The sequence below is a fragment of the Rattus norvegicus genome, chromosome 18, assembly GCF_036323735.1.
Source record: "Rattus norvegicus strain BN/NHsdMcwi chromosome 18, GRCr8, whole genome shotgun sequence".
NCBI classification, from domain to species: Eukaryota; Metazoa; Chordata; class Mammalia; order Rodentia; family Muridae; genus Rattus; species Rattus norvegicus.
This window is the reverse complement of record NC_086036.1, coordinates 37,156,095-37,183,636: the sequence shown is the minus strand read 5'-3', so window position 1 is coordinate 37,183,636 and position 27,542 is coordinate 37,156,095. Positions and strand designations below refer to the sequence as shown.

General features: G+C 42.5%; 1 protein-coding gene across 12 annotated transcripts in view; it reads left to right on the top strand.

The window, feature by feature from the left end:
- Mcc (MCC regulator of WNT signaling pathway) overlaps nucleotides 1–27,542 on the top strand; it is a 474,765-nt gene that overhangs the window by 333,478 nt on the left and 113,745 nt on the right. For all 12 annotated transcript variants that reach the window (XM_039096842.2, XM_039096845.2, XM_039096844.2 and 9 more), the window contains one exon: nucleotides 10,263–10,376. In XM_039096842.2, the coding sequence (XP_038952770.1) occupies nucleotides 10,263–10,376 (114 nt within the window). The remainder of the gene's footprint in view (nucleotides 1–10,262; nucleotides 10,377–27,542) is intronic.

The following is a 27,542-nucleotide window of genomic DNA, read 5'->3' as shown; positions in this document are numbered from 1 at the left end:
CTTCTTTTCAGATCTGTATCCCCTTGACCTCCTTTTGTTTTCTGATTGCTCTGGCTAGAAATTCAAGAACTATATTGAATAAGTAGGGAGAGAATGGGCAGCCTTGTCTAGTACCTGATTTTAGTTGGATTGCTTCAAGTTTCTCTCCATTTAGTTTAATGTTAGCAACTGGTTTGCTGTATATGGCTTTTACTATGTTTAGGTATGGGCCTTGAATTCCTATTCTTTCCAGGACTTTTATCATGAAGCTGTGTTGAATTTTGTCAAATGCTTTCTCAGCATCTAATGAAATGATCATGTGGTTTTGTTCTTTAAGTTTGTTTATATAATGGATCACGTTGATGGTTTTCCGTATATTAAACCATCCCTGCATGCCTGGGATGAAGCCTATTGATCATGGTGGATGATTGTTTTGATGTGCTCTTGGATTCAGTTTGCCAGAATTTTATTGAGTATTTTTGCGTCGATATTCATAAGGGAAATTGGTCTGAAGTTCTCTTTCTTTGTTGGGTCTTTGTGTGGTTTAGGTATAAGAGTAATTGTGGCTTCATAGAAGGAATTCGGTAGTGCTCCATCTGTTTCAATTTTGTGGAATAGTTTGGATAATATTGGTATGAGGTCTTCTATGAAGGTCTGATAGAATTCTGCACTAAACCCATCTGGACCTGGGCTCTTTTTGGTTGGGAGACCTTTAATGACTGCTTCTATTTCCTTAGGAGTTATGGGGTTGTTTAACTGGTTTATCTGTTCCTGATTTAACTTCGGTACCTGGTATCTGTCTAGAAAATTGTCCATTTCCTGCAGATTTTCTACTTTTGTTGAATATAGGCTTTTGTAGTAGGATCTGATGATTTTTCGAAATACCTCTGATTCTGTAGTTATGTCTCCCTTTTTATTTCTGATTTTGTTAATTTGGATACACTCTCTGTGTCCTCTTGTTAGTCTGGGTAAGGGTTTATCTATCTTGTTGATTTTCTCAAAGAACCAACTTTTGGTTCTGTTGATTCTATGGTCCTTTTTCTTTCTACTTGGTTGATTTCAGCTCTGAGTTTGATTATTTCCTGCCTTCTACTCCCCCTGGTTGTATTTCCTTCTTTTTGTTCTAGAGATTTTAGGTGTGCTGTCAAGCTGCTGACATATGCTCTTTCTCTTTCTTTCTGCAGGCACTGAGCGCTATGAGTTTTCAAAGTCATTGTTTTTGATAGCTGAGTAATATACCATTGTGTAGATGTACCACATTTTCTGTATCCATTCCTCTGTTGAAGGGCATCTGGGTTCTTTCCTGTTTCTGGCTATTATAAATAAGGCTGCTATGAACATAGTAGAACACGTGTTTTTGTAATATGTTGGGGCATCTTTTGGGTATTTGCCAAAGAGAGGTATAGCTGGGTCCTCACGTAGTTCAATGTCCAATTTCTGAGGAACCTCCAGACTGATTTCTAGATGGTTGTACCAGTTTGCAATCCCACCAACAATGGAGGAGTGTTCCTCTTTCTCCTCATCCTTGCCAACATTTGCTGTCACCTGAGTTTTTGATCTTACTCATTCTCACTGGTGTGAGGTGAAATCTCAGGGTTGTTTTGATTTGCATTTCCTTTATGTCTTTTTTTACTTTTTTTACATCTTTATGTTGAACATTTCTTTAGGTGTTTCTCAGCCATTTGGCATGCCTCAGCTGTGAATTCTTTGTTTAGCTCTGAACCCCATTTTTTTTTAAATTTAGAGAGTATTAGTTTTTGTAATCAAACCCACGTAGATAAGACCTTACATATTTAATACAGTGTGTTACCCCTGTACAAATGGAAAAAACTTAAGTTCAATATTTCTAGACCAATATGGCTGTTAATTTCTGTACAGTGCCAACTCAACACAGTAAACGGGGATACTTTTTTCCAAAGTTGACAGCACAGCTAAAGTTTCAAAAAATTCAAATTATATATCTGTATATATATTTATATTTATATAAAAAGACCAATAATAGCAGTGTGTTATGCATCAACAGCAGCAACAGCTTTTCCAGGTTCTGCGGTCATCGGAACAAAACTGTAGAGACATCCAGCACACTCCATTAAAAAAAAAAAAGTAAAAAAACAAAACCCGAGAAAACAGCACAGTTCTGTTACTCTTGTGGTACCTGGCACCATTTTTTTTTAGATTAGCTTCTCAATCATCATCTGGAAAGAAAACATTCTGAGCAACATCATTAAAAACAGCTCTGATAAAGCACGGTCACTACTACGTATCATAAAGCAGGTACAAGATATTTTACATCCACAGAGGTATGATACAGTACTGTCCTACATGTATAATACTAGAGGATACAATTTAAAAGGCATTATTTGAGACTTGATTCTACTTTTCCAGCAGAGGGCCCAAAGGATGGTGTGACACAGCTTTGTAAAGAAACATACTCTAGACAGGATTTCCTTTCACTAGTGGCACAGTTCTAAGGATTCATTCTCTCCATGAATGTCAGCTAAAACCGTTATTAAAAAAATGAAATATCCCTATAACAAAACCGTATAACCACCGGATTCACATGAAGATGACCTAGTGGAGACAAGCTGGACCTCACCTTACCAACAAGCTATCAAATCTGTTATATTTAAACAGTGAGACCTCCAAGGAAGGTGATGCCAAGTAGTGCTTCAAAGCTTCGGACCACAATCAAACACAGCATCCTTTTCAACAGAAGCAGAAGCTCATCTGAATATGCTCAAGGATGCTGACATCAACATTTAATCATCTCCTCACTCATCCAGGAAGAAGGGGAGATCAGTTACTACTGTACTTTATTGTGTTCAACCAAATCACCATGTTACAAAAGTAGCAAGCTGCCATAATAAAAAATAAGGCTCCTCTATCCAGCACCAGATAGCATCGTTTTACTTTCAAGCCTAGAAATTGCACACTTGTATATAAACCAACCGAAGATGAGGATTGAGAGTTCATCTTGGTGGATTTTTCCTTTGATGAATATGAAGTGTCCTTCCTTATCTTTTTTGATGACTTTTAATTGAAAATTGATTTTATTTGATTTTAGAATGGCTACTCCAGCTTGCTTCTTCTGACCATTTGCTTGGAAAGTTGTTTTCCAGCCTTTCACTCTGTGGTAGTGTCTGTCTTTGTCTCTGAGGTGTGTTTCCTGTAGGCAGCAGAATGCAGGGTCCTCATTGCGTATCCAGTTTGTTAATCTATGTCTTTTTATTGGGGAGTTGAGGCCATTGATGTTGAGAGATATTAAGGAATAGTGATTATTGCTTCCTGTTATATTCATATTTGGATGTGAGGTTATGTTTGTGTGCTTTTCTTCTCTTTGTTTTGTTGCCAAGATGATTAGTTTCTTGCTTCTTCTAGGGTATAGCTTGCCTCCTTATGTTGGGCTTTACCCTTTATTATCCTTTGTAGTGCTGGATTTGGAGAAAGATATTGTGTAAATTTGGTTTTGTCATGGAATATCTTGGTTTCTCCATCTATGTTAATTGAGAGTTTTGCAGGATACAGTAACCTGGGCTGGCATTTGTGTTCTCTTAGGGTCTGTATGACATCTGTCCAGGATCTTCTGGCCTTCATAGTTTCTGGCGAAAAGTCTGGTGTGATTCTGATAGGTCTGCCTTTATATGTTACTTGACCTTTTTCCCTTACTGCTTTTAATATTCTTTCTTTATTTTCTGCATTTGGTGTTTTGACTATTATGTGACGAGAGGACTTTCTTTTCTGGTCCAATCTATTTCTAGTTCTGTATGCTTCTTGTATGTTTATGGGCACCTCTTTCTTTAGGTTAGGGAAGTTTTCTTCCATGATTTTGTTGAAGATATTTACTGGTCCTTTGAGCTGGTAGTCTTTACTCTCTTCTATACCTATTATCCTTTGGTTTGATCTTCTCATTGAGTACTGGATTTCCTGTATGTTTTGGACCAGTCGCTTTTTCCGTTTTACATTTTCTTTCACCTTTGTGTCAGTGATTTCTATGGAATCTTCTGCTTCTGAGATTCTCTCTTCTATCTCTTGTATTCTGTTGGTGATGCTTGTATATATGGTTCCTTGTCTCTTCCTTCGGTTTTCTGTATCCAGGGTTGTTTCCATGTTTCTTTTCTTCATTGCTTCTGTTTCCATTTTTAATTCCTTCACCTGTTTGGTTGTGTTTTCCTGGAATTCTTTCACGGATTTTTGTGATTCCTCTCTTTAGGCTTCTACTTGTTTATTTATGTTTTCCTGCGTTTCTCTAAGGGAGTTCTCCATGTCTTTCTTGAAGTCCTCCATCATCATGATCAAATGTGATATAAAATCAAGATCTTGCTTTTCTGGTGTGTTTGGATATTCGGTGTTTGCTTTTGTGGGAGAATTGGGCTCCGATGATGCCATGTAGTCTTGGTTTCTGTTGCTTGGGTTCCTGTGCTTGCCTCTCGCCATCAGGTTGTCTCTGGTGTTACCTAGTTCTGCTATTTCTGACAGTGGCTAGACCATCCTAAAGGCCTGTGTTTCAGGAGTGCTGTCGACCTGTTTTCCTGTTTTCTTTCAACCAGTTATGGGAACAGAGTGTTCTGCTTTCAGGAGTGTAGTCTTTCCTGTCTACTGGTCTTCAACTGTTCCTGTGGGCGTGTGTCCTGAGTCCACCAGGCAGGTCGCTTGCAGCAGAAAAGTTGGTCTTACCTATGGTCCCGTGGCTGAAGTTGCTCGTGGGGGGCTGCTTTTGAGTTGTCTGTGAGGGCGCCAACCAGGAGGGCCTGCACCATCTTTTCCTGGAGCCCCAGTGCACAGGGGTCGGTGTTTTTTCCTCTGGAGTTAGAAATGTGGGCAAAGTGTAGTCTCTTCTGGCTTCCCAAGCGTGTCTGCCCCTCTGAAGGTTTAGCTCTCCCTGACAAGGGATTTGTGTGCAGATAACTGTTGAGTAGTTCCTTTCAGGTCCAGATGGTGTCTGGACTGCAGGGGATCTGCCGTTCGAGTGCCCCTATCTTCCAGTTCCCAGAGGCCATATACAGTTTCCTCTTGGGCCAGGGATGTGGGCAGGGGTGGGCAGTATTGGTGGTCTTTCTGCTCTGCAATCTCAGGAGTTCTCACCTGTCCAGGTGGTGATCTCTCTCTTCCAAGGGATTTGGGAGCAGTGAGCTATGGGCCGGGATCAACAAGGTCTTAATGAGTTTTAAGTTTCAAGCCTGAACAGCCTTTCTCAAAGTACTACACAGCAGGTGCATCTAGCTGGAATCCTAGTAGCAAATAGGTAGCCACCACACAGAGCCTGATTGTATCTATCTGGCTGGGGGCACTGCTCTTGCGCCAGGAATTTTTTTCTTTGTGTGTCTGAATTCAAGCTCCTGCAATGTAGACGGTCTAGGAGAGGTGTAGGAATGAAGCCACTTTTCTGTGCACTCATCCAGGCTGCCTGCAAGGACAGCTGGGACATGTGTAGTCATTCACTACTCTTAATGGCAGTGGACAGGCAAGGTGCTTGTGCTGCTATGTTGAAGCCCAGAGGAGTCTTAGAGATTTTGTACTACAAACCCATCTGCCAATACTTAAAACAAGAGCATTAGAAGGCAAGGAGACTCCCTGGATCTCACGCCCAGCTAAGTGCCTCATCGATGCCACTGGAAGGCTCTCCCATCTTCCTGCTCCCACCTGAGAGTACCACAGAAGTCTTGTCTTCCTACACCCCCACCCCCCAATACAGATCCCCTTCTCCATCCAACTGCATGCATACATGTACGCAGACATGCATGTTTAGGTGTCCCAAAGGCAAGAGAGCAACAACACACTGAAACTGGAGCTTTAGTGAAGTATGTAGTGGAGTAGACTTGAAGTTAGGGTTCCTTAGCTCTCTGCCCTGGGGCTGTTGTCCTACCCAACATTCATGCTTCGATTTCTTCATTGTCCAAAGAAGAGATGATGTCTGTCTCACAGCATTACCATGTGGGAATTAAACAAGATGCTGTATCCAGTGTCTTTGATGGAATAAAATGAAGTGTGGGAAGAGAATATCCCACCAACAGTGTGTGTTGAGTCAAGTTGAGTGGCACTCTCCTCTTACCCTTTAAGCGAAGAGGTCACTGTGTGAAAGAAAGGGTTGGCATTACCCATTGCCTTCCTTAAGATGTGAACTCAAAATGTGCATGGGAGGACCAGCGGTACACAGAGAGGACACAGTAGAAATTCCTTTATCCCACAGTGGAACAGAAGCATAAGCACCCTGATAGTGAATGGCATGGTTTCCACAAGAACCTCCTGACCCCAGCAGGCACAGGAAGAACAATAGCACCCTCAAAATGCACTCTAGATGAGCTTACCCCAGTAGGGCAGGAGAGCACAACCTATGGTGGGAGGTACCTAGCAGAACCGACGTTGTAAAGAGATGCTGCACATCACACAGTCTTCCATCTCCACTCTGCTGCTGGAGCCTTTGGCGCTTTGATGGCTAGGCTGCTCAAAGCTCCAAGTCCTAGAAAGATGAGCCAGGTGTCAGATACAGAGCCACGCAGCCTACACACAAGGGCTGGATGCTGATGGTTATAATGCAATGTTATAAGAGGTTGCTGGGTTAGCTCAACAGAGTAGGCTTGTGTTTGCAGCTTTATTGTTAGTAATAGCAGAATAGAGGTAAGGGCCCCCAGAGGCCACTCATCACATTGTAGGGCTGATGGATTCCAATGACATCTTAAAAAGTATGAAGCCTGCTGTCTCCTGGCTGATAATGTAAGGGGCTGCTCATCCACTTAGTGTGGAAAAACCTCCAGGAGAGTCTGTCTGCTCAGCCCTCACTTGGGCCCTAGGGCCAGACACCTTAGCTGTCAAAAGTTAAGCTAGCTCATCCTTATGGCTAGTTCTACTCATGGAATGAACTGTCTAAAAATAACAACTGCCTAACTTGACAATTACCTAACAGCTAAATGTCCAGGTGGTACATTGCATTTCAGTGCACATAGTACAGGAGAGTGTGAAGCTGACTCAGAAATAACCTAGAGAATCCACAGCTTTTATCACTAGAAACATGATAATGTTATGCCTGAAATCCAAATGTATACAGACTGTGACAAAGGTTCCACATCCACTTCGCATAGGCTCCTGGGGAACATTTCACAGATAGGACTATTAGATGGCCTAGCGGGTAAAAGCACTTGGCCACACAAACCTAAAAACCCAAGTTCAAAGCCTAGACACCATGATGGAAAGAGGAGACCAAACCCTGAAGGTTTTCTTCTGATCTTGCACCCTTTTGTGCCATGGCTTGCATTCACCCGTGCACACAGGCACAAGTAAAATGAAGAAGGAGGAGAAAAGAGATTAAATAATTATAATAATGAAATAAATTAAAGAGGCCTAACTTTGAAGTCTTGGGAAATGGCAGAAAACAGCAGTATGCTGTTGCCTGTGCTGCCACCAGGTACCATAGGCACCTCTGTGTGGTCTATGAAGGATTTAATCTGAGAAGCCTCTTTGTTACTGTTAGCTTTAAATGGGGCTGGCAAAGAGGAATGTCCATGTCTTGAGAGTTTCCTAGGGCTGTGGGGTGCAGGTAGGGGACCCCTGTTGGCAGTCCTGCCCTCTGTGCCTCTGCTGAGAAAGAGACAACAATGAACACATTTTATTCTGTCTTCTTTCTATCAAAAGGGCTGGCGATGGGGACATGGACTGAGACAGAAAAGAAAACAAGTCTTTTTAGTTATTATGCCTTTGCCTGACTTTCTATTGTTTCCTTAATACAAAAGATAACTCCCTTTACAAACTACTCATTGGATTAAAAGTACTGAGAACAAATTAGAACCTCAAGGCAGCCCTCCTTCCATTAGAAGTTCTCTTCTAGTTTATAGTTTGGTTACAATTCATTTCTCTCATCATGCATGAGAAATTCTTTTAAGTAAACTTTTTATCCATTAAAAAAACCTGAAAATTACTGTCATGTATGATCTTGTATAGGATAGCAGGGTGCTGTGTCATGCCTATAGTGTCTGGTGCTGTGTGAAGCCTTAAGACAGTGACTCCCTCTTGTACTTGCCCCAGCTGAGCACCAGAGGACCTACCCTTGTGTTCCTTGTCTTCAGAGCCTATGGTGTGTGAAGCAACATGGGGGTCACAAAGTTAACATCCGGCACAAATGTTTGTTAAATTGGAGGCACATAGGTAGATCTCAGCAAGTAGAAGCCATGCCTATGTATCTGCTCTTTCATGTTTGTCTGTAGAGGCCACCACCGAATTCAGAAGACTCTTTGAGACCTGGCTTCCATCAGGGTGCCTTCCATCTGAAGAGGCACTTGTCTGCCCTGTGTACATGCAGTGATCCAGAGAGCCAAGGGGACAAAAAGAGTATTTTGGCTCCCAGTTCGGCAGTCCCCCCAACAGTATGATGCTATTGTGGATTCTTCTGGTGTGACTATGGTGGAATTAGCGACTTTGTGTGTCTCCTATGTGACATAGTTCTTTACCTTGTGGGGAGGGTCAGTAGTATTTCATGCCAACTTGGTGATTTCATCGTCCGGAGCCCTGTAGACAGTCACAGATGTAAGAGAGTGAGCTAGGTAGGAAGCAGACCAGGCTCTCAGTTGGGACCCACCCATCTACACCCATGTCTCTTAAAGCACAGGTCAGTCGTCCATGTGTTTGATAATCCTCACCAGGGATTAGGTGGTGTGTATTCTCCAAGCACCACATAGCCAGATGACATGCCAGAATTGATGCTGGGGGACTTCAGCAACAACCCCAGACACCAAAGGGACTGAATCTTTCTCTTCAAACTCAAAACAAACCTCAAAAAGATTGTATAGTGTGGGAGCAAAGTGATATTTGTGTTAAGAAACTATCACATAAACCTTGTATCTGAATGGCAGAGTGACCTTTTCAGAGGGGCCCTCACCCTACACCAGACGAAAATACCACCAGATTGCTTGGCATTTCCTTTTTAAATTTCAAATGTTCCTGGTTTCAAATCAGTGATTGATCTGTTTATTTGTAGCCTGTGTGCAATTAAGTTAGTCACAGTGCTGGTGGAATCTAAAGAATGTAAGCTCTTTGAAGCCACTGCCCACCTCTGACACAGCCGGGCAGGGTGCAGAAAACCTGACTTTCGAAAGCTGAAGTGCAGGCGATCTTAAGAGCTGAACTGTGTACTGCCAGGACATGCCATCCTTAGTAAATATGTCTGCTCTCAACTCACATCAGTCCTGGGGGAAGCTGTAGAATGCTTATGAGAGGAAGAATTTCTTATGATTCCATTTCTAAATACATAGCACTGGGGGTACAGGAGGGGCAGGGGTGATTGGCCTGGGATACCCAGGCTACCAAGGGAAGGCAGGTGTCTACAGTGCCTGGGCAGGCAAAGGCTTCTGGGAGTTGCCTCTGAGTTGGGTGCAGAGGGGGTGTGTTGAATGTGTGTTGCGGTTCTCCCATCTTTGGCCTGGAGAACCAGAGAATCTCTAGCTGGGGCAGGAGCCTATGTAGCCAAATCCTGTAATCGGAATGCAGAGTTCAGATTCTGATCATAGGGCTTGCCTCCCCACTTAAAACTCCTAAAGAACTTTCATTCCAGCTTCTATTAACCTGAGCAAGATGGCTGGGGAATGGGGTCTGGCTGGATGCAGGTTTGCTCTTTGGAGCACAGCGTAACATCAGAAATCTGATTTTATTCTCAGTAAGAGTCTGCACATACTCAGGCAGTTGAGGCTCTCTGGTAAGGAAGGAGTCCATAGCAAGAAAACCAACAGAAGAACCAACTAATAAAATCAGCTCTCCCTTTCTTTGCTGAGGGATAGAAGGGCTGTCTATAGATTAGGCAAGCACTCCACCACTGAGCCGTATCCAGCCTTGATCTCCCTCCTTTCTTTGAGTCCATTGTACCTATAGATTTTTTTGTTCTGTTTTAATTAACTTGTAGGATTTTGTTTTGTTCTAGACAGGATTTTGCAATCCCCCTGCCTCAGTCTCCTGCTCAGACTTTGTCTGTTGTGTTGAATCAGGCCTCCTCATTCCTGTCAGCCAAGTAACACAGGAAAAGCACTTAGAATAAATAGCTACATTTCCTACCCTGAATTTACCATCTAATTCTGGTTCTACTCCTCAAATGAATGGCTTTCCCCATTCTCTGTAGAGTGACCCTATCATGACCATATCACCAGCTTGTATAAGACCCTAACTGAGGTCTGTTGTTCCTGAAATTAAGGCACTCCCATTCTTGGAAGTGTTGACTTTTGGGTGACATGGCTATTCTAATCACAGAAAGAACGGCAAGGAAATGAGCTTGTCTAACTGTGGGTACCTTTCCTCTGCCACCACAGCTCCACTTGGCAGCCCTGGCATCACTCAAGGGAGACATAGTAGAGCTGAACAAACGTCTGCAACAAACAGAGCGTGAACGAGACCTCCTGGAAAAGACGTTGGCCAAGGCACAGGTAAGGGACCTGGATGGGTGCTTTGTTTGTCTAATTTCTTTGTTTAAAAATGTCTGTCTGTCTGTCTGTCTGTCTGTCTGTCTGTCTGTCTGTCTGTCTCTCTCTCTCTCTCTCTCTCTGTGTGTGTGTATGTTTCAACACAACAAATGTAAACTTAGTGAGAAAAGGTTCTGGCTGGGCTACTAAAAATCAAACAAAGCAAAACAGACAGCATAGAGTAGATGGCTTAAGCATCAAACATATATTTCCTCTGGTTATAAATGATAGACATCATGGGGCCTGGCAATTTGGTTCCTAGTGATGCTGTCTCCCCAACTGGCTCCCCACATGATGGAGAGAACAAGGCTATTCCATTTGTTCTCTCTATAATAAGGCACAAATCCTATTTGTGAGGGATGTGCCCTCTTGAATCATTTTTCCTAAGTCCCACCTCCTATTATTATCACATTGGAAGCCCGTGGACTTAGAGTTGGATACAGATTCAGTGCCTAGCATTTTCACACCCAGCGTCTTCACACCCAGCAGCTTCACACCCTAGCACCTTCACACCCTAGCACCTTCACACCCTACCACCTTCACACCCTACCACCTTCACACCTAGCACCTTCACACCCTAGCACCTTCACACCCTTTTACACCTTAGCACCTTCACACCCTAGCACCTTTTCACCCTTTCACACCCTAGCATCTTTACACCCTAGCATCTTTACACCCTAGCACCTTCACACCTTGCACCTTCACACCCAGCATATTCACACCAGCACCTTCACACCCTAGCATCTTCACCCCCTAGCATCTTCATACCTAAAATCTTCACACCCTAGCACCTTCACACCCTAGCATTTTCACACCCACTGCACACATACAAGTCAGGAAACAGAATCTGCCTGCTGATCCACACAGCCTTCTGTCCAGTGTAATGTCCACACTTCACTTCCTATGAAGTTAACCTCTATGATGACTCTTATGCTGATATTTCTTGCTTCTTTACACTTTATCACTCCAGTTTGCATCCATAGACAGAAAGGGGTTATTCTTTTTTAATAAAAAAAGAATCAGTTTATCGTAATGAACTCAAGTAAATTATGATACAGCTAGTTTAAGTCTGCCACTGAAACATTTGATTAGACTCAAACTCCAGTATCTCAGTGAATTTCTATGCAGTTAAGTTGGCCATTTTTAAAACTGATAGTTTTACACCTCTAGTGTTAATATGCTTTTATTCACTTATCCACCTCATGAAAAATCTATGATGGAGCTAAAACTACAAAGAAGTGGCTTTATAACCTCTTTCATGATTTATGTGCCTTTTACCTGCATTCAATCCATCCTTGCCACACCATATTGCCCTCTCTGCTGTCTCTTTCCAAATGTCACGACACACACAAATACACACACACACACACACACACACACAAGCACACACACACACACACACACACACACACACACACACACACACCTGCTTACATATACTCCTGTATAGGCTATGTTCTGCATTTGAGGGGGAACATGTGGATTTTTTTCTTTCTGCATTTAGGTGATCTTGATTAATATTGTTTTCAAGTCCATCTATTTTCCTGAAAATTTCATGATTTCATTTTTACTTATGGCTGACTATTATTACAGATTGCCAGGTTTAACCTTGTTCTTTTAGAAAGTAGGCATTTCCTTTAAATACCTAGACTACAAAGGCTTATTCTCCTTGCCTCCTTTGCCATTGAATAATGTTTGATAAGCGAGGCATTGCATCTGCCTAACCACACCTGCATGCTCGTGACTGCGAACTCATGGTGTAGTTCATCCCATCCTGCCTCTCCTGCTAGCCAGAGTTGAGGACAGATTCACATCCTGTCCCCTTGGAAAAGTTGTAAAATATATCCTTTCACCAGCAAACACACACTGGCTGCTGCCATTTCTTAGATATTAGCAGCTGTTGATATGTCATGCAAAAAAGTACAGTTCCTCATGTTGTGGTGACCCCAACCATATAGTTATTTCCATTGCTACTTCATAACTGTAATCTTGCTACTGTTATGAATCTTAATGTAAATATGTTTTCCGATGGCCTTGGGTGACCCTTGTGAAAGGGTCATTCAACCCTCCCCCATAGGTCATGACCCACAGGTTGAGAACCACTGGCAGACTTAAACTAGCTATATCATGAATTCATTTGAGTTCATTACAATAAAGTGGTTCTTTTTTATTAAAAAAGATTAAACCCTTTTTGCGCATTACTTCATTATGAGCCATGCCACATTAGTTGAATCATCCTTATGTTCCTGCTGGAGATGCGTTACTGGGAGATTTCCCACCTGCTGCTTGTTCAAACACGATACACCACCAAGGGGAATTTAAACCAGCACCTGAACTGGGCCATGTATTTAACCTCAAGAGGGTGCGTTGATTGGCTGTGATGCTCTGAAAGTGCTCTCTCATTTCTTAATATTATTAAGAATTTGTACATTTAAATATATTTGAATTTCAATCTGTTGCCATTATTTTCCTCATTAAAGCTCCAATGGTACTATTTTTAGCCAGGTGGAACCTTAGATTGCTTCTGAGTCTTCTGGCCTGTAGTACACAGCAACTCCAGACATTCGGAGACATTTTGTGCCCTCCAACTACAAGTGGCTGTTCTCTGAGGAGCCTGAGCTTTTCCCATTAGGCAGTATTTCTAGATTATTGCCTGGCTACTCAAGATGCTTGTTGCTTCTAGGTTGCTCATTGTATTGGGCCTCTTTTGTAGTCAGAAAGCTATTTTTTAAAATGTGTGTGTGTGTGTGTGTGTGTGTGTGTGCATGTTTTCAATTAATTATATATAAAGTTGAAGATAAAATAGCTTGGGAGTTCATATAAATCCCTCTGATGCAAAATCAGAGTGTGGTGCTTGCTTGTTTAAGTCCTGTTTTATGTCTGTATCTCCTTATTCATTTAAAATCCCACTTGTTTTGGTTACAGAGATGTTATAATTAGAATGCCCCATAATCACTCACTCGCCTTATTCCCATTATATATAAACAGGCTCAGAATAACAATCCCACTATGGCTAACATAGTCAATGAGAAGCTCTTCAAACACTTTCCCTTCAAGTCATGTAGACATTTGCAAGTAAGAACACCTTGCTCATGTTCTTAAAGCTCTTACACTAACTGGAGTAGTGGTTTTCAACCTGTGGGTTGCAACCCCAATCCTACATCAAATGTCCAGTAAGGATTTTTTATACCAGTGTCCTCCAACTTATAACTAGTTCCCTTTGAACAGACTCAATGGAAATATTTCTCCCCTAGGCCTTGAGTGCTGATAACACTATGTCTGTATGTCTGTGCCTGTACTTTTGGGAGTCAGTTTGCTGGACTGGAGGCCTCTTACTCATCTACTCCTCCTTGAAGTTGCTGGTGTCTTACTGTGTCGGGCATGCAGAGCCGCTGTGGGATGTAATAAGGACACACCTTGCTCATGTTCTTAAAGCTCTTACACTAACTGGAGTAGTGTTCTCAACCTGTGAGTCACAACCCCGGTCCTACATCAAATGTCCAGTATATCAGATATTCGTATTACAGTTTGTAACAGTAGTAAATTTATGGTTATGAAGTAGCAACAAACTAATTTTATGGCTGGGGATCACCAGAACCCGAGGAACTGTATTAAAAGGTCATAGTATTAGGGTGGTTGAGAGCCCCTGCTTAGTCAATATTCACAAGTTCTTTTTTACCTTTCTTCTTTTTCCTTCCTCTCATTGAACTAATTTTTTTCCTTCTCCATTTTAATAGTTTTACTATATTTAGTCTTTATAATTTATGCCTGTTTCTCAAATCTTTTCATGATTTTAAAACAGACTATTGTTTAGTTTTTCTCTGTGTAGGAGAAGCATTCTCATGTAGACTATTTTTATAATTAATGGGAAGACTCTTGGATTGTCTTTTTTTCTCATAAGGATTTGACTTCAATACTTTCCTAGGTTTTACATTGATGTGATATAAAAGTATAGTTTTCTTGAACTTATATTTATTTACTGACTTTCAAAGTTTTATTATTTAATGTGTGTGTGTATGTGTGTATGTGTGTGTGTGTTTGTGTGTGTGTGTGTGTGTGTGTGTGTGTGTGTGTGTGTGTGTGTATACATTTGGTGTGCCAGTAGAGAGTGTCAGATTCCCCTGGAGCTAGAATTACAGGCAGTTACAAGTTCCTAATGCAGGTGCTGTTTCTTTCTTTTGTTGTTTTGTTTTCTGTTTTGTTTTGTTGTTATTTTTTGTTTGTTTGATTTGTTTTAAACACTCTGAATTTTCTCTGGGCCAAGGTAAACTACCCTGAGCAGTCTGCTATCCTAGGGGGACCTCCACTCTCAGACCACCTCTCTTCCACCTCCATCAGACTCCTGAATCATACAGGAAAGTTTCCCTTCCCCGACCCATCTTCCCTGCTGGCTGAGCCTTCTGGGCTAAGCCAAACTGCCCTTAGCAGTCTGCCAGCCCAGGGGGACCACCATTCTCCCAGTGCCTCTCCTCCACCACTGTCAGATTTCTGAATCATTCAGACAGGAACATGTTGTCCTGTGAGAGCCTCCACCAAGCAGCTGACTCAGAAAGATGGATGGAGTTCAGAATTCTTAAGGAAAACAGGAGGAAAAATTGAGGGCCTTGAAGGGTATGGGAACTCCATAGGAAGACCAACAGAGTCAACTAGCCTGGACCCTTGGGGCTCTCAGAGTCTAAACTACCAACCAAAGAACATACACAGGCTAGACCTAGGCCTCCCCGCTCATATGTAGCAGATGTGCAGATTGGTCTTCATGTGGATCCCAAACAACTGGAATGGGGGCTATTCCAAAAGCTGTTGCCTGTAATGGGTTATGGTCTTCTAGCTGGGATCCCTTGTCTGGCTTTAGTGAGAGATGAAGTGCATAGCCTCAGAGAGACTTGATGTGCCAGGGTAAGGGGATACTCAGGGTGCCCCCACCTTCCCAGAGAAGAAGAGAAGAGGGGAAGGATTAAGGGAGGAGGTACCTGGGAGGGGGAAGAGAATAGGATGTAAAGTGAATAAGCAAAAAATGTAAAAAATAATAAATAAAAAAAACCAAAACACAAAAACCACTCTGAATCACCACATTTTATGAAAGAACTGAGCATGTATTTGTGCAGTGCAATTCAAAGAACTTGAACTTAGAAAACCAGATACCAGCAGGTGCGAATGAACCAGCACCCCTGGTAGATCTCAGTGGTGTCAGTGTTGGCAGACTCAGGGTCAAGATTGAGTCTAATGAGTGAAAAACTTATTAGATCAAACTGGGCTCCTTTGTGACAGTAATCTGCATGTGTACTTGCTGAGCCATCTCTACACCCCCAACCCCCTTAGACTAAGGAGCTGGGGATTATGAAGGTGATCTAGGAGAATTACAAGTGCTGAGTCTGCTTGAGCAACGGGAAGAGCTCAAGGTCAAACTGAACAACCCAAGGAGCCTCTGTCTCAAAAGATTGCAGAAAGGTCTGTGTTGACCCTCAGAGGTGGACCATCTGGCTTTCACAAATCCCCAGCTTCAGTCCTCACCCATCCAAGGGAAGAAGCTTGTCAGTGGCACACTGTGGTAGTGAGTTGCTTACTTGTCTCTAAGGCAGGTGATGCTTAATAACTCAAGAGTATCTCCAACATGAGTCAGTCCTCTTGCCTCAGTGTCTCGGATCCTGGGATTACAGGCCAGTACCATCATGCCTGACTTTACATGGCTACTCCCAAGTACATCCTATCATCCTCTCACTATTATATCACTTCCATAGTCAGGAAGGAGGAGCCGAAGAAAACATGTACAACTAGAGAAAAAGGAAACCATTTTCAGTTTTGTTGCAGACACCATTCTAGAAGGTTTTGGAAAATGTTAGGAAGCTCTCCTGTCTCACAGTAAAGATGTCTTGAATCTGGTGGAAGGCTAAGGGAGAGTGGCCTTATGCTCAGTCAGCTACCTTCACATTTGACAGGCAGCCAGGCAGATGACCCTGCTCCAACCCAAGGTCATATGAACTGCTGAGCACGGCCGATAGTTCTCTTTCCATGCTGCAGGATTCTCTGCGTGACAGTTTGGGGGTCTGTTGTTGTTTGTTTGTTTTTTTTAAACTCAGATGATTGATTGTGAAAGAACAAACACAAGTAATAGCATTATATAGTCAGTAACCAGCCTTGATGAACCAGAATCAGATTACGTTCTGGTAAAGAGAAAGAGCTAGATCTATAGCACTGTAGATTCCAAAACAGTAAAATGGTATTTAAAAGCTGCTCTGTGACTTGCACTTATCCAAAGCCCACCACTGTTGGCAGTTATTACTGGTAAGGTGGCTGCCCGGCTTCCCCCACCCCGCCCCCCCACTGTGCGTGCCATTTTTCTTTCCTCCCCACCTTACCCTTCTCACTATTGAACCTTAAAGCATGACCATTATGATATTTATTGGGATTGGTGTGTGCGAAGACAACACCATTTTTCCAGGGGACAGTAAAAGATAATAGAAAACTTTGCTCGGATCCTGGGGGCTTATTTGGGTGTAAGCAGTCTCACATAATAGCTTTTGATGGCTGTTCTTACCCGATGATACCAATCACGCTCGAAAGTCACCAACTTGTATTTGCCTTTGTGCACCAGTCTTAAAAATCACCTTGTGCACACTTCACTAGAGAGATGCCTTTGGAATTACAAAACGAAACAAGAAAATAAAAACTCTAAGATCTGGGAAAGAGAGCATGAGAAAATGTCAGGCTAGCTATTCTGATTCCCTCATGAAGATGAATTTAGTCTAGATAGGATAAATGCAACGAGCTGACTGTGCCCTGCTCTCTTGTTATGCGTTTTGGTAAATGATGTGTGCTTGAAGCTATCCTGGCTTCTGGGAGAGCAAATGCACACGAAGTTTCTTCTGTGGCTGGAGAAAGTTTTACCATCTCCGAATACTATAGGATAATGATTAAACAAAATTGTAGATGGTAAATGGTGGTTACCTTCACTGGAGATCCCCAGAAGAAATCCAGCATCCGTTCGATAATTATTGATAACACAGGAATTGGTTGAATAACAATAGACTTCCCATGTTAGGACTGTGCAATCCATCCTAAATAGAATTTTACAAATAGCCCTAGGATGGAAGTGAAGAACTGTGTAAGCAGCCAACGAGATGGGAAAGACAGGATTGGTTTTCTGCTACTTTGCTGTGCAACAAGTGTAATACAAGGGTCACATCCCTAACTTTGCCATTGAGCCCCTGCACAGACCTGTGCTTGCTTGCACATGTGTCCCCATTCAAAGCAGTGGTGCGACAAGATGCTTCCTGTTTTGAAGTTCTCTATCACCCTAAAGCAAGCCCCCTGAGTTGTCATACCCTGGCTTTTAAGAAAGAAAACATCTTTTTTCTGAGATGAAGCACTTTGCAGGCGTTTTCTTTGTTAGCACCTCTGTTCTTTCTTGTTTGTGAATAGCATTCTGTGGTAACATAATGACCACTCCAGCTCTGTGCTTCTCCATGGCGTGTGCCTTTGTCTCCCTTTCCCCAGCTTGCTTTCTTCTAAGGAGGACTGTGGAATCAGAATTGGCTTACCCTAAGTACTATGAGTTGTGACGAGCCCAGTGTGACCCTGAGAAAGTATCGTCTCATCCTGCCATATTTCAAAGGGAGAGGTGCTGACCCCTTTTCCAGGAAGGCAGAGGGGTTAACACATTAATGGCAGTGTTGTATTTTTCAAGAAGCCAGCTCTTAAGTTTGACAGCTGAGACAAATGCAATGATTAGAGATCATTGGCCTCAGTGGGGTAAGGTAAAACCCAGCAAAGATCATTAACAAAATGGTAAAGCTCGTCAGTGTCACCACACTGCTCAGGCTTTTCCAGTGGGTCTCATATGCCCAGGCAGGGCTGGCTCAAGGGTGGCTCTAGGCTTGATTTGGGATTGAATCACTAGCAGAGATGTGTCTAGAAGGTTTTTTCCTTAGCAGTTGAAATGATGCTGTTGCTTTGTTTTTACTTAATTTTTATCATATTTTTGTTTATATCTGATGCATATATGTTGGTGCGCACACATGCCACAGTGTACCTGTGAAGGCCAGAGGACAACTTACAGGACTTGGTTCTCTCCTTCCATAGTGTGGCTCCAAGACATGGAATGCAAGTCCTGCGGCTTACCCACAAGCACCTTCACCTTTTGCGCCTTCTTACTGGCCCCATGTTTGTTTTTATTAAACATTATTGTGCATTGGCAACCCCAGCACATGGACTTCTATTCCTCCCTCAACATGACAAGGTTAAAGTTTAGAAATGTGGATCAGGTACATATATTACATAGCAGATAGAAATCCAGGAAAAACAAAGCACTCTGGTATTTAACCACAAGCTCAAAGCCTGTGGCTATAGGGAAAATCTAGATTCCCAGTGACATTGACCTCTAGAAACATTGAGGCAAGCCACTGCAGCCACATGGTCTCTGGCTTTGGTTTTCTGGTAGCATCAGTCAGAAATTGAACTTAGAATCGGTGGAGAGAGAGCCCAGAATGCAATTACTGCAGTAACACACAGAAAAGCAGAGGGACGTAGTTTCAAGCTATTTCTTGCTTTTTTCATTGGAAATGTAGCAGACATTTGCATATGGTAAGGCAAAGAAAATAATAATAACCAGTTGGTAAGGGTCCCATGAGAAAAACTCTTGTTATTCCTTCCTGGTACCTGGTAAATCATCACAAAATGATTGACAGGTAGGGGGAGCTGCTAACAGAAGCCAGCGTTACCCAGATTCACACTGTGTGAACTTGGGTGCTTCTGTCCTCTTTAAGGATAAAGATGGAGATGTCTACATCTTCTAGCTCCTGTCTGGTACTATTGGGTATAAAATTTCCTGGTGTTTATTGTGGCCCTGAAGAAGCGGGGAGAGGTGAAGGAGGGAGATTATGGATTCAGTTCCCAGATGACTCAAACAGAATTAGACATTTTTTTTTTGTTGTTGGTTTGCTCTTGTCGTTTTGTTGTTTGCTTATTTGTTTTAGCAGTTTGTGACTGTGATCAGGGTTACAATCAATAAAACAGTCACTTCAGGTTGAGTCTGTTTTCCCATGTACAAAATGATTTGATCAGTCAGGATATTAGGCAGTAATAGCAAGCAATTCTAGATATCAAATATCTTACTAGGAGCTCATGGAAAGGTGCAGGGGTGTGGCAGTGTGTGTGGAGTGTGTGTGGGGTGGACGAATGCACACCCATGCTTGCTACACCTCACCTGGGCACCCAAGTTCATTGAGCTTCTATCCTCTGCAGTTACTACTGACCATGACCAGGAGAAGGACATGTGATAAGTCCTACAAGAGTTCCCAATACAAAAAGGCATGTAATTGCTCATCTCATTGGTCAGAACAGATTACAGGGCCTATATTAGCTTCGAGGAAGAAGAAAAGTACAGGTCCATTCCCGCAAAGAAAGAGCAATATCAAGTGCTGTGAAGGCCCTGCTGGCTGTTTATCTTCCAGGTGGAGCCTCACTGACTGTGGGAGAGACAGAGACACCATTTAAAACAGGATTGTGTGCATGGATTTATTAAAACCTGGCAGATCTTTTAGATCTTTCATCATCATAAACATTGCACATGGGTAACTAGAAACTTAGAAAGTCCATTTGAAATGTTTTCCAAACAAATGTAATTAATGATGTAATATACCAAAGCTTTTAGGACATAACAAAACCAATATTAAGCAGGATGCTTATGACAATTTAGGCCTATATTTTTAAAAAGAGAAATCTCACAAAAAGGACAAAAAAATAAAACAAAATAACCAAGCCATCACTGTATATCAGGATGTTTAAAAAACCTAGAACAAGCTGAACTCAAAATTAGAAGAAAAGACGTCAAGGTCAAAGCAGAAATAAATGAAATGGAGCCCAAGAATACACAAAGGACCCTCAAAACAAAGAGATGGTTCCTGACAGCTACAATAGACTCTTGGCTAGGTTAAAATAAAAAAGATAAACAAAATCGGAGATAAACAAACTGAGACTGCATTTCTGCCTTGTCACTTGTGGTCATTCACTACAGATTATCATGAATGAGTAAGTGCCTTAACAGTCTATGAGATGCTGCCGATGCCTGGATGTAAACACTTTCCAGAGGTGGAACCCACATTGCCCACATATTCTCACCACTGACTTAAGTCCATGTTTCTTATTCTCCAAAACCCCAGGATTCTGTTAGTCCATTTGATGATAGTGACCACAGCTCCCTTCAAAGTGCTTGTCATAGATCCTTCCCCCGTGACACTAGGTAGTCTCTTAGACATTTGGGGCAATCCAGAGATGTCTGACATTTGTTAAGGGAAACACTAAATCAGAGAGACTTCCTAGTACTTTCAAAAAAAATCATACTTGTGGGAAAATGTAGGGATGTGAGCCAAACATCTTTGCCCTCTGCTAAGAATGTTGTTTCCCCCTGACTTCCCTCCTGTTAGCTGCAAGTGTTGTGCCTGATGGAGTTCAGGCTCCCTGTAGTCTCTTGTTCCTGCACTCCCCTCCAGGCAGACGTTTCAGCTGGAAGCCTGGGCAAAGGTGGTTCAGCACCACATGTCACCCTCCCCTTCTCCATCTGGTATCTCTGAAACAGGATCTTCATTTAGAGTAGGCCAGAGCAGTCCACAAGGATGCCTGTGCTGTCTCACCCTGGCTTTTAAGTCTAAGCACTGAACCTCTTCCTTCATGGTGGGGTTCTGCAATTTCTTGACTGGCTTGGTGGTGACAATGACCTAGTCCCATAGAGATTGAAGACAAGGAAGAATGGGGGAGGGATGATGGAAGCTCAGGAAGCTCCTATGAGAAGCATCCCACAGAAAATGATCTAGCAAACTGGGTATTGAAAGCCAGCGTGACCATGGCAAAGTACAAAGCAGAGACTGGCATTATTCTGCCAGTCTTTCCAGTTCGATCACACAAAAGCATGCACTCTGTAGGTGTATGAATAGAACACACACACTATTCGGGGGTGGGAATAAAGACCAGCAGCAAGAGCTCATAGATGCCCCTTGGGAACAGAGGGGGAACAGATTCTACCCTTAGATGTTTCAGAGAAAGAGAGGGTCTGTTTATTTGGTAACCCAAGGGAGTTTTAACAGACTGACATTTTGTGAACTTCTCCCAAAGATTAGCGGATCATGGGTGAGGTCCTGAAATGCATGAAACAGGGTTCCTCTTTTAGGTGAGGCTTCCACATAGATGTGGCTTTCTTTGGTGTTTGGGATTAAACACAGGACCTCACCTTTACTACACATAAGCTGTGCTACTGAGCTGTATCCCCAGCCCTTTATATATTTATTTATTTTTCTTTTCTTTTTTTTTATTAACTTGAGTATTCCTTATTTACATTTCGAGTGTTATTCCCTTTCACGGTTTATGGGCCAACATCCCCCTAACCCCTCCGCCTCCCCTTCTTTATGGGTATTCCCCTCCCCATCCTCCCCCCATTGCCGCCCTCACCCCAACAATCACGTTCACTGGGGGTTCAGACTTAGCAGGACCCAGGGCTTCCCCTTACACTGGTGATCTTACTAGGATATTCAATGCTACCTATGAGGTCAGAGTCCAGGGTCAGTCCATGTATACTCTTTAGATAGTGGCTTAGTCCCTGGAAGCTCTGGTTGCTTGGCATTGTTGTTCATATGGGGTCTCGAGCCCCTTCAAGCTTTCCAGTTCTTTCTCTGATTCCTTCAACGGGGGGTCCCGTTCTCAGTTCAGTGGTTTGCTGCTGGCATTCGCCTCTGTATTTGCTGTATTCTGGTTGTGTCTCTCAGGAGAGATCTACATCTGGCTCCTGTCGGCCTGCACTTCTTTGCTTCATCCATCTTGTCTAATTGGGTGGCTGTATATGTATGGGCCACATGTGGGGCAGACTCTGAATGGGTGTTCCTTCTGTGTCTGTTTTAATCTTTGCCTCTCTATTCCCTGCCAAGGGTATTCTTGCTCCCCTTTTAAAGAGGGAGTGAAACATTCACATTTTGATCATCCGTCTTGAGTTTCATGTGTTCTAGGCATCTAGGGTAATTCAAGCATTTGGGCTAATAGCCACTTATCAATGAGTGCATACCATGTGTGTTTTTCTGTGATTGGGTTACCTCACTCAGGATGATATTTTCAGGTTCCAAACATTTGCCTACAAATTTCATAAAATCATTGTTTTTGATAGCTGAGTAATATTCCATTGTGTAGATGTACCATATTTTCTGTATCCATTCCTCTGTTGAAGGGCATCTGGGTTCTTTCCAGCTTCTGGCTATTATAAATAAGGCTGCTATGAACATTGTGGAGCACGTGTCTTTTTTATGTGTTGGGGCATCTTTTGGGTATATGCCCAGGAGAGATATAGCTGGATCCTCAGGCAGTTCAATGTCCAATTTTCTGAGGAACCTCTGGACTGATTTCGAGATGATTGTACCAGTCTGCAATCCCACCAACAATGGAGGAGTGTTCCTCTTTCTCCACATCCTCGCCAGCATTTGCTGTCACCTGAGTTTTTGATCTTAGCCATTCTCACTGGTGTGAGGTGAAATCTCAGGGTTGTTTTGATTTGCATTTCCCTTATGACTAAAGATGTTGAACATTTCTTTATGTGTTTCTCAGCCATTCGGCATTCCTCAGCTGTGAACTCTTTGTTCAGCTCTGAACCCCATTTTTTAATAGAGTTATTTGTCTCCCTGCGGTCTAACTTCTTGAGTTCTTTGTATATTTTGGATCTAAGGCCTCTATCTGTTGTAGGAGTGGTAAAGATCTTTTCCCAATCTGTTGGTTGCCGTTTTGTCCTAACCACAGTGTCCTTTGCCTTACAGAAGCTTTGCAGTTTTATGAGATCCCATTTGTCCATTCTTGATCTTAGAGAATAAGCCATTGGTGTTTTGTTCAGGAAATTTTCTCCAGTGCCCATGTGTTTGAGATGCTTCCCTAGTTTTTCTTCTATTAGTTTGAGTGTGTCTGGTTTGATGTGGAGGTCCTTGATCCACTTGGACCTAAGCTTTGTACAGGGTGATAAGCATGGATCGATCTGCATTCTTCTTCATGCTGACCTCCAGTTGAACCAGCACCATTTGCTGAAAATGCTATCTTTTTTCCATTTGATGGTTTTGGCTCTTTTGTCAAAAATCAAGTGCCCATAGGTGTGTGGGTTCATTTCTGGGTCTTCAGTTCTGTTCCATTGGTCTACCTCTCTGTCTCTGTACCAATACCATGCAGTTTTTATCACTATTGCTCTGTAATACTGCTTGAGTTCAGGGATAGTGATTCCCCCTGAAGTCCTTTTATTGTTTAGGATAGTTTTAGGTATCCTGGGTTTTTTGTTATTCTTGATGAATTTGCAAATTGTTCTAACTCTTTGAAGAAATGGATTGGTATTTTGATGGGAATTGCATTGAATCTGTAGATCGCTTTTGGGAAAATGGACATTTTTACTATATTAATCCTGCCAATGCATGAGCATGGGAGATCTTTCCATCTTCTGAGGTCTTCTTCAACTTCTTTCTTCAGAGTCTTGAAGTTCTTATTGTACAGATCTTTTACTTGCTTGGTTAAAGTCACACCGAGGTACTTTATATTATTTGGGTCTATTATGAAGGGTGTCATTTCCCTAATTTCTTTCTCAGTTTGTTTCTCTTTTGTGTAGAGGAAGACTCCTGATTATTTGAGTTAATTTTATACCCAGCCACTTTGCTGAAGTTGTTTATCAGCTTTAGTAGTTCTCTGGTGGAACTTTTGGGATCACTTAAGTATACTATCATATCATCTGCAAATAGTGATATTTTGACTTCTTCTTTTCCGATCTGTATCCCCTTGACCTCCTTTTGTTGTCTGATTGCTCTGGCTAGAACTTCAAGAAGTATATTGAATGAGTAGAGAGAGAGTGGGCAGCCTTATCTAGTCCCTGATTTTAGTCGGATTGCTTCAAGTTTCTCTCCATTTAGTTTAATGTTAGCAACTGATTTGCTTTATATGGCTTTTACTATGTTTAGGTATGGGCCTTGAATTCCTATTCTCTCCAGGACTTTTATCATGAAGGGGTGTTGAATTTTGTCAAATGCTTTCTCAGCATCTAATGAAATGATCGTGTGGTTTTTATCTTTCAGTTTGTTTATATATTGGATAATGTTGTTGGTTTTCCGTATATTAAACCATCCCTGCATGCCTGGGATGAAGCCTACTTGATCGTGGTGGATGATTGTTTTGATGTGCTCTTGGATTCGGTTTGCCAGAATTTTATTGAGTATTTTTGCGTTGATATTCTTAAGGGAAATTGGCCTGAAGTTCTCTTTCTTTGTTGGGTCTTTGTGTGGTTTAGGCGTAAGAGTAATTGTGGCTTCATAGAAGGAATTCGGTAGTGCTCCATCTGTTTCAATTTTGTGGAATAGTTTGGATAATATTGGTATGAGGTCTTCTATGAAGGTCTGATAGAATTCTGCACTAAACCCGTATCCCCAGCCCTTTAAAAGTGACCTTTGTTCCATGCTCATCCTCACCTCTCTGGATCCCCTGATTCTCAGTTTGAGTTTGAGTGGGCGTTCTTTGGTGTTGAGACTATAGTTGAACACAGTGGTTCACATCAGTGTCCTTCATAAAGAATGAATCCTATGAAGCTTATGATGGAGCAGTCAAAAAACCTTGCCTGCCCTAATCTTGTTTCAAGAGCTCAGAGGATCCCCAGGTTCCGGCTGTTGGTGATATCATTGGGAACATAGAAGGTAGGGTCTATGAGGGAGTAGGTAAGAAGCCTTAACCTTTTCCTGCCACATGGCTTGAAAACACCCACCTGCAGAGCTGGCTGGAGATCGCATATGGCTCTTGGCATTCAGAAAACCTTGTTGAAAGTGAAATTAAAATTTCCCTGCAGGACAGGAAATTAATAACCACCGAGTGTAGCAGATAAGGCCAGACCTAGACCACTTGTTCCATCACCTAAGATGTTTTATTGTTCTGTAAATGATCATCTGCTACTGCCTAAGGAGAATTGAGGAGGGCAGAAAGAAATGATGGTGGATAGATTCCTCCTGGTTTAAATTTCCTCTGCAAAAATGTTTTCATAGTATGCAGTGATTCTTGCCCCATCAATGCATAGGCATGGGGAAGCTTCGGGCACTTTTTTGTCATTATTTCTATAAAGCAGCCTTCATGGCTCTGACATGTCACCATTTCCTCATCTGACAACACTTCTAGATCATCCACAGTGAGCTGAGCCATATGCCACCAGGGTGCGGGCGATGGCTAGGGATAAATAATGGAATATCTAATGTCTGCCTTCTGGGAGTTTACAGTATGGAAGAAGAGGATATTGGATAGCATGAACTAGACCCCTACCCCAAGCAGAACACCCATTCTATCACTTAGTGGTTTTGATTGAAAAATACTGTCAAAAAATGGAACAAAGTGGTGGAAGAAAGTAACGGACAGCTCTTTGAGGCTGTGGATAACTCAGCTTTATGCAAACTTACGTGCATTACTTGGGGGCATTCACTCAAGATTCAGAATCTATGAACTAATCTGATGAACTCCTGCCCATTTTTTGGTTAGGAGCAAGCAGTGACTCTGCAGAGGGTGGAAGGGACGGGAGAAGTGTTAGGAAGAGAAAGCCTAGTATATCCTCCCAAGGCATTGGAGCTACAAGGGTTAGTTTGGGGTTAGAGCAAGTTCCTGTTTTTGTTTGGGCACTCCAGTTTTTTGTTTTTGTTTTTTTTAAGATTTATTCATTTATTATATATAAGTACACTGTTGCTGTCTTCATTTACACCAGAAGAGGGCATCGGATCTCTTTACAGATGGTTGTGAGCCACCATGTGGTTGCTGGGAATTGAACTCAGGACCTCTGGAAGAGTAGTCGGGTGCTCTCTGAGCCATCTGAGCCATCTCTCCACCCCTGGGCACTCCAGTTTTTTTTTTTTTTTTTTTTTATTATTAACTTGAGTATTTCTTATATACATTTCGAGTGTCATTCCCTTTCCCGGTTTCCGGGCAAACATCCCCCTCCCCCCTCCCCTTCCTTATGGGTGTTCCCCTCCCAACCCTCCCCCCATTGCCGCCCTCCCCCCATAGACTAGTTCACTGGGGGTTCAGTCTTAGCAGGACCCAGGGCTTCCCCTTCCACTGGTGCTCTTACTAGGATATTCATTGCTACCTATGGGGTCAGAGTCCAGGGTCAGTCCATGTATAGTCTTTAGGTAGTGGCTTAGTCCCTGGAAGCTCTGGTTGCTTGGCATTGTTGTACTTTTGGGGTCTCGAGCCCCTTCAAGCTCTTCCAGTTCTTTCTCTGATTCCTTCAATAGGGGACCTATTCTCAGTTCAGTGGTTTGCTGCTGGCATTCGCCTCTATATTTGCTGTATTCTGGCTGTGTCTCTCAGGAGCGATCTACATCCGGCTCCTGTCGGTCTGCACTTCTTTGCTTCATCCATCTTGTCTAATTGGGTGGCTGTATATGTATGGGCCACATGTGGGGCAGGCTCTGAATGGGTGTTCCTTAAGTCTCTGTTTTAATCTTTGCCTCTCCCATCCCTGCCAAGGGTATTCTTTTGCCTCATTTAAAGAAGGAGTGAAGCATTCACATTTTGATCATCCGTCTTGAGTTTCGTTTGTTCTAGGGATCTAGGGTAATTCAAGCATTTGGGCTAATAGCCACTTATCAATGAGTGCATACCATGTATGTCTTTCTGTGATTGGGTTAGCTCACTCAGGATGATATTTTCCAGTTCCAACCATTTGCCTACGAATTTCATAAACTCGTTGTTTTTGATAGCTGAGTAATATTCCATTGTGTAGATGTACCACATTTTCTGTATCCATTCCTCTGTTGAAGGGCATCTGGGTTCTTTCCATTTTCTGGCTATTATAAATAAGGCTGCGATGAACATAGTGGAGCACGTGTCTCTTTTATATGTTGAGGCATCTTTTGGGTATATGCCCAAGAGAGGTATAGCTGGATCCTCAGGCAGTTCAATGTCCAATTTTCTGAGGAACCTCCAGACTGATTTCCAGAATGGTTTTACCAGTCTGCAATCCCACCAACAATGGAGGAGTGTTCCTCTTTCTCCGCATCCTCGCCAGCATCTGCTGTCACCTGAGTTTTTGATCTTAGCCAATCGCACTGGTGTGAGGTGAAATCTCAGGGTTGTTTTGATTTGCATTTCCCTTATGACTAA